Raw genomic sequence first — 7,304 nt, 5'->3', positions numbered from 1 at the left:
AAGTTCCCAGGACTATTACTACTACTCCCCTGCCTCACAAACTAACCTTTATAGAGGTGGTTGAGCCCGGCCCACACACAGGTGGCCAATGAGACTGCAACAAACAGGGAAAACTGCACAGTCATGCTCGGTCAGCAATACGGGTGGCCAATTGAATTCCAGCTCACCATAACAAATATATATGCGCCCCATTGATTGGATGTATCCATCCGGCCTGGCCCGCCCCCATATCCGGGGCCTGCAAGCAAGTTCCTCCGGAAGGGGCAGGGTCAACCCAAGCCCACAACGAAGTGGCTCCCTCTGGCCAACCAGGCCCTTACACCGTACACTGTTGCTTCTCCCCTACTAGCTTCCTCCCTCTGAAAAGTCTAACAAGAAGTCTGTTCTAGAATCCAGATAGTTCACTGAATGGACCCTTTGGAGACAATATAGTCTCATTATCTAGGAAACAGAATTTTTTTAGAAAGAAAGAAATGGAGCGGGTAACCTGAGGTCCAACAGAACTAGTAATGTGGTAGAGCGGAAGCTAGAACCCAATTACTTTCATCTCTCGGGTCTTACTGAACCCACCTGACTGGAAATCTATTTTATAGGTGCAACTTATCTATATGGATCACATTGGCGCTCCTGATTAATGAGTGAACAAGGGAAGAGCTGTCCCGCCTTCAAACACACATTCACTGAAAACCAAAGGGAGATGTGTTTGTGAATTGGCTATTCCTGCCTCAGTGTTCTTGTTTATCTCTAGCTCCTTTTGTTACTGTTGCAATATATCTGGGCGGTATCCACCCCTTGCTGTTACAAAATCTGTAAAGGGGGAAAAAATGGAAACTAAAATAGCACACGTAAACCACAATCCTGGCAACTGCTGAAGGGTCTGGCTATGCCGGTTTACTTTCTAAAATGAGTTTAAACCAGAGGTCACAAACTGGTAGCCAGCTGGCTGTATCCAGCCCACAGATGTGTTTTGTTTGTCCCACAGTGCTGGCCCACACAAGGCTTTTAAGAAATTTTAATCAGTTTGTCAATGTGAAAAACCAAGAGATTTCACATCAAAGCCTGGATTTCCGATTTCTCCTACCAAGTGCAGGATGTGGTAACGTTTGCACACAGGAAAGGGTAGCTGGAACTGAGTAGTGGCTGAGACCTGCAGACAGGGACATGCCCCCAGTCTCTATGCACCCCCCCCCCAGTCTATTTCACTGGGTTTCCAGGTTGGTGACCCTTGGTTTAAAGTCAGGCAGATGTAGATTACAAAGCCAATCATTATTAGATTTTTCCCAAAATCCTGCCCAATAGGAGACTCTTCAGTCAATATTAGAACAGCTGTGATCAGACCAAAATGATTTGAAAATTTAAAAAAAATAAAATAAAAAAAATAAAAAACCAGGAGTTGGGTTCATTTGGATTTTTCTTTCTTTCTTTCTTTTTTTTTTTTTTTTTGGAAAATACATTCACCTTTATTATGTCATTTATTCTCCCCAACAATCCACAGATAAACAAGCTGAAGATGAGTGATGTTAAATCAGTTACCTATCCAAAATTATCCAACCAGTAAGTTGTAAAACCAGGTTTTGAATCCAATTTTGTCCAGCTACAAACACTATGCTTTGGGAATATTGAAAAAACCCCTTTATAAAGCCATGAGGCTTGCTCCTGCCTCAGGGCCTTTGCATCTACCGTTCCTACTATCGGAAACCTCTCTACCTTGATCTCTACGCAGCACAGAATTTTATTCTTTTTTATTCCTTCACTTCATTTACATCACCCTCATGGGGAAGTGTTCCCTAGTCATTTGATTTCAAATAACCTAGGCATGCACACAGACACACATGCACACACCAATTCCGCTCTAGACCCCTGCTACTCAAAGCGAGATCCAGAGATCAGCAGCGTCAGCAGCACCTGAGAAGTTAGAAATGGAGACTCTCAGGGCCTTCCTCAGACGTGCTGAATCAGTATCCCGCATGTTCACAACATCCCAGGTGACGTTTAAAGCTTAAAAAGCGCACTCTACTAGGAGCCCTGCCCAGTGGAAATACAATGTGAGTCACCAGCTTGATGGTACATTTTCTAGTAGCCACCGGAAAAAGGTAACAAGAAAGACTGTTCCCTGTCTCCTCTGCCCACTTAAATGTCAGTTTCAGGAGCACAAAGTGCTAAGTCACCACTTTCTCCCCTTATAACAGTTTTCCCCTTACCACAGTCCCCTTACAGCAACTCTCCTCCTTACAACAGTTCCGGGTACATGGTAAATATTATTAAAATGTTGGTTAAATTTCAGAAGGAAGGAAAGAAAACATCTTGCTAGTATTTTATGTGTGGTGGTGGGATGTGAGGGAAGAAACCAAGCAAGCAGCCCGGTGAAATTGGACAGATGTGGTCAGCTCAACCACGGACCAGCTGAACAGTCCCGAGCAAGTCATTTGCACTCCGAGGGCCACATGGAAAACACGAAGGCTGCTATTTCACTCACAATCTTCATTATGATACTCAAACGTGAGAGGACGTCCATAATGCACCTGGCTCCATAAAGAACAGGCATTCCCTAACTGCCAGTGCCTTTCTGGCTTCTTCCCTTATTCTCGCTCCAGAAACCAAGAGCAAACAGCATTGCGGACCACCTTCCTCTGGGTACCACGAGCATGACTACGGGAAACGTTTTCCTGAGTGATTTTCCCCTAGCCAATGGGAGAAGCATATCCACTGTTGGCAGGGCAGACCATCTGAAACCCTGGAGGTTCCCTTCCCATTGCCCTGGAGCTGAGGTGTTTCCAAAGCCAAGGTCAGGATTACTGTACAGTCTGTAAGCCGCGGGGGAGGTCACACCGCAAGGCAACCCTGTCTCTTGGATGAGTTCTGCCGCAGCCACCAGGTCCCACCTCTTCGAGGAGTCTAAGGTCTCTGCCCCGACAGCTTGGAGTGGCCCGTTCTGAAAGGTGCCTTGGGGTTTTGCCCTTTTATTTCACTGGTTTGGAGGAGTGGAGAGAGAAGAGTCAAGTCCACCCCCACTTACGAGTCATGGGCCTGGGTCAATCCACCAAGGGAGGCTTGCTTCTCCCACAGCTTTAACACTCCCCTCCTAATCCATTAGTCTATCTTGCCCTGAAATCCGAGGCACACGTTCTAATCTCAAATGTGTTTTTAAATCACATCAGATCAACAGCGTAAGAGAAAGCAAAACCCGGATTTAAACAAGACTGGAGTGACATGGAGGAAATAAAACTCCCAGGGCTGTTCTGCTGGGATAGGACGAAAGCCCAAACCAGTGCTGCCCGGAGCTGACCCCAAATTCTCACTTCTCCCTCTGGCTGAAAACACCAAACCCCAGGAACACTTGCAGAATTAGCCGGTTCTCACAGAAGCACCTCGACAAGAAAAAGGGAAAGCAAACAAGTCGGGGAGAGAATCAAAACCTTTCATTCATCAGTGGTCCTCTCCTCTGGCGAGGAAAGGAAGATTTCGCGTAGGCTCCTCCATGGATGGAGGGAAGCGTGACCATTCATGTACACTCAAAGCCCAGATGCCCCCATTTATAAGATGCACTTGGAGCGGGTAAACAAGAGGTAGGCTTTCCCTTACTGGTTTGAACTGATGCCACGGTTTCCTTTTCTGCAATATAATTCCTCCAGGGGAGACAGGAGCCTGTGAAAATCCCACAAAGACCCTCAAAGCACTGCTGTCCCTGGTAAGGCTGGAGAGGTATGCAAGCAGCCCCAGCACATTCCTGTGGGCTGGAAGGGTTTCTAGAAATCTTCTCAGCAGCCAGGTTTGGGTGACTACTGATACCTCCGTGCTACACAGATTCTTCTCCAGCACCTGCGGTCGGCACCTCTAAGATAAGCACCACAAGGATCTGCCGTGGGTCAAGGATGGGGGACTGTAGAGAAACCCCGTGGTCCTCTCAAGCAAGGATCAAGAGAAATCTCCCCACATGTCTTCAGGATAACAGTTCTGTGGATGGGGACACAACACTTACACTCAGCCCCAAAGACCACACGAGGGTGGACCGGGAGTACACATTGCTGGGATAGAACCTTCCACAGCCCTGTCATACCTGTCTCCGTGCCTCCTCTTCCTAGCCTCAGCATGAAAGAAGATTAAGAAAATCTGACATCTCCCATGTTCTCATTCAGAAAATTCTCCAGTCCCACCAATGGGACCTCCTGACACGCATGCTACCACGGCACCCTTTATCAAACTTTAAGGCATCCGAAGAAAACACTCCCTTCTCGATTTCCAGCTGCTATAAAGCAACCGGAACACATGTTGGAAAGATGTGATCTTTATGCCTCTCTCTCCCCCAAAAGGGCACTTGGCATTTCTCCCGAGATACACAGCTTTAAAATTAGAATTGGAAAAAGCCACTGTTACCCTCTTAGGGCTGAGGCTACCTCACAGCGGAAACCAGAACATCCCCCCCAACCAACAATTAAGTAACTGAAACCCTCCCAGACATCATACCCCTTCTCTTTATTTCTGTTGTTGCATTAATCATCCTAACACCTTTTTAATTATAATCACAAACTGGATACCATGGTTCGTGATGTTATAAATACTGATTTTGGGGCGCCTGGGTGGCTCAGTGGGTTAAAGCCTCTGCCTTCGGCTCAGGTCATGATCCCAGGATTCTGGGATCGAGCCCCACATCGGGCTCTCTGCTCAGCAGGGAGCCTGCTTCCTCCCCTCTCTCTGCCTGCCTCTCTGCCTACTTGTGATCTCTCTCTGTCAAATAAATAAATAAAATCTTTAAAAAAAAATACTGATTTTTCCAGTTAAATTAGGCATTTGCTGTTTTATGTTTTGATAGGAAGGGGCTGTTTGAAGCCTCCTAAAATATTGCAATTAGTTCTCGCTATTGAAACAGACAAGACATTAACAGACACATTTGCTGTTTCAGTTTAATGTGGTGGAATGTTTATGCCTAAGTGTACTTCTCTCAAGCTTTGAAAGCACAAGGCATATTTTTTAAAGTGGAAGAAATCAATCACAATACACCCACTTATTATCTATTTCTTAAGTTAAGCTATTTCTAAAACTTTTCCCAGGCTGTAATTTAAACTTGGAAAGCACATCTCTTCAGCAGGAAGGGAACTTGTCGGGAAACAATTCTTGTATTTAACTATTGGCTCTGTTAAGATGATAACATCACTTTAGCTGACAAAGCCTGTGTTTCTGTTTGACGATTGCAATTAATTACTGAGATGCAACCAAGATGGGGCCAGGCATCCAGATCTATTTTCCAGAGAGATACAACACGGGGGAAAAAAAAAAAAAAAAAAAAAGCAAAGGAGGTTCGTTTTTGGAATCTGCACCAGTGTGAAGTTAAATGCTATGGCCGGCAAGAAAGCTGGATTATTAATTTATTTTACCTGCACCTAACTTTCTACTGTCTCTTCTCCCTTTATCTCACCACTGGCAGAGGGTGGAAAAGGAGAGAGGTGAACATTTCACATGACAGAAGCTCCAATCTGTTGTGAAGGAGGTGCGGGTTAGAAAGGACACGGGTGCAGTGCACAAAAACTCTTAGGGCACCAACTGTCGTGTACACACTGGTGCTGCCGAGGCAGAACCAACGCAGGGTTCATTCTGCCAAGGGGGATAGAAAGTTCTGGATCTTAGGGGGGCATCCTCGATCTTTACTAGAAAGCCAGAACTTGCCAGCATCATCTTTTTAACTGTTGTCTGTTCATTTTTGCTCTAACCTGAAAATACTAAAGTTGGATTCCAGCCACGCAAATGTGTCTCAGGGCGATTTTGAGAGATTCCAGGAGATCTCAAAGCCGCTACATCCATCTAGCTACCTTGCTTCATTCCTCGGCGTCCCCAGCGCGGAAGCGCAGAGCCCCGCCAAGCCCGGGCTAGGAAACACCCCGCGGGCACCAAGGCTGGGGATTCCCAGGCTAGGAGCTGGGCAGACTCAGAAGGCACCTCCACGGACAAGGAGCCTGAGGCAGGCAGAAGCAAGGCGACACCTCCACCCCTCGCCCTGAAATAAAGTGATCCTTGGCCAGCGTCCAGCTCTCTCCGCCGCTGCCCCTGAGCGGCCCCGCCAGGATTGGCAGAGCCCCCGAAGGGGATAAGAGCTCTCGGGACGGCGGCGCCTGGGTGTCCAAGAGCCCGGAAAGCGATGGCTCGCCCTCCGGGTCTCCCCGTGCGTCCATCCCATCCCGCCGAGCCCAGGGTCCTACCTGTACCACTCCAGCCCCTTTTCGTAGTTCCTATCGAAGAAATGTGGCTCTACGCCCACCGCCCGCACGTCCGGGTGGACTCGGATCGCCTCCAGCAGCGCGCGGGTCCCTCCTTTCTTGACCCCGATGATAAGCGCCTGTGGCAGCTTCTTCTCCCCATAGTCCGGGGTGCTGGCGGCGCCGCCCCTCTCGCTGCTCCCGTTGGCCGCTCTCCGGCCTGCGAGCTCCTCGTCGGTGGTGCTGGACTCCTGCGCTTCCCTCTCCAGCAGCGCGCTCTGCGCCGTGATCATCTCGCCCGGGGCCAGCGGGGTCCGGAGCCAGGCGTCCCGGGCGCCCCCTCCGCTGCTCGCCAGCCCCCAGCCGTCGGCCCCGGGGGCGGCGGGCTGCTCGGGGGGGCTCGGGCGGCTCCCCGCGGCTCGCGTTGTCCGGCGGCGGCGGCGCGGGCGGCTGCGAGGGGGCGCCGAGGCGCACGGGGGGGAGGCGGCAGAGAGGGTGGTGGCGGGCTCGGCGGGGGCTCGGCGGCGGCGCCCGGCGGCTCCTGCAGCGCCAGGGGGAACTGCAGGGAGCCCGAGCCGCCCAGGAGGCTGTAGCACAGGTAGGTGACGGACAGGGACAAGGTGCACATAAAAAGCAGCTTGCGCGCCGGCGGCCCCTTAGCAGAGGCGCCGGGCGGCGGCGGCGCGGCGAGAGGTGGAGGCGGAGGCGGAGGCGGAGGAGGTGCGGGCCACGGGGCCATCGCGGCTCCCGGCTCGCGGCGGCGGCGGCGGCGGCCCCCGGCGCTGCCCGGACATGGTTTCAGCCGCCGCCCCCGCCGCCGCCGCCGCCGCCGCCGCCGCCGCTGCCCAGCCGCCCCGGCTGCATGAAGCGACGCCGCTGCGCCCCCGGCCCTGGCCGCTGTCCCGCTGCGCCGGGGGGGAGCCCGGCCGCATGGCCCCCCTCCCCACTCTTCCCGTGGAGTCCGGGCGGCCCCCCACCACCCCCCCTCAGCCTCTGGCAAGGGGACCGAGGGGGGCGCGCGGACCCGCCGGCTGCACCTGCTCCGTCTGCAGCGCCCCCGCTTCCCCGGCTCCGCCGCGGCTCCTGCTTCAGCCTCTGCCGCCGCCGCCGCGCGCT

At 51.8% G+C, this 7,304-nt stretch overlaps 1 protein-coding gene across 1 annotated transcript in view; it reads right to left on the bottom strand.

The window, feature by feature from the left end:
• Positions 1-6,927, bottom strand: part of LOC111162333 (heparan sulfate-glucosamine 3-sulfotransferase 4) — a 400,831-nt gene extending 393,904 nt beyond the window's left edge. Inside the window, 3 exon segments of the mRNA XM_022526692.1 lie at positions 6,192-6,586; positions 6,588-6,668; positions 6,670-6,927. Of these exon segments, the coding sequence (XP_022382400.1) occupies positions 6,192-6,586; positions 6,588-6,668; positions 6,670-6,927 (734 nt within the window).
• Between the last annotated feature and the right edge of the window lie 377 nt (positions 6,928-7,304).

Source organism: Enhydra lutris, unplaced genomic scaffold, assembly GCF_002288905.1.
Source record: "Enhydra lutris kenyoni isolate GAN:26980312 unplaced genomic scaffold, ASM228890v2 scaffoldscaffold90, whole genome shotgun sequence".
NCBI lineage: Eukaryota > Metazoa > Chordata > Mammalia > Carnivora > Mustelidae > Enhydra > Enhydra lutris.
Note: the sequence above shows the minus strand (reverse complement) of the source record. Positions and strands in the feature narration are given on the sequence as shown.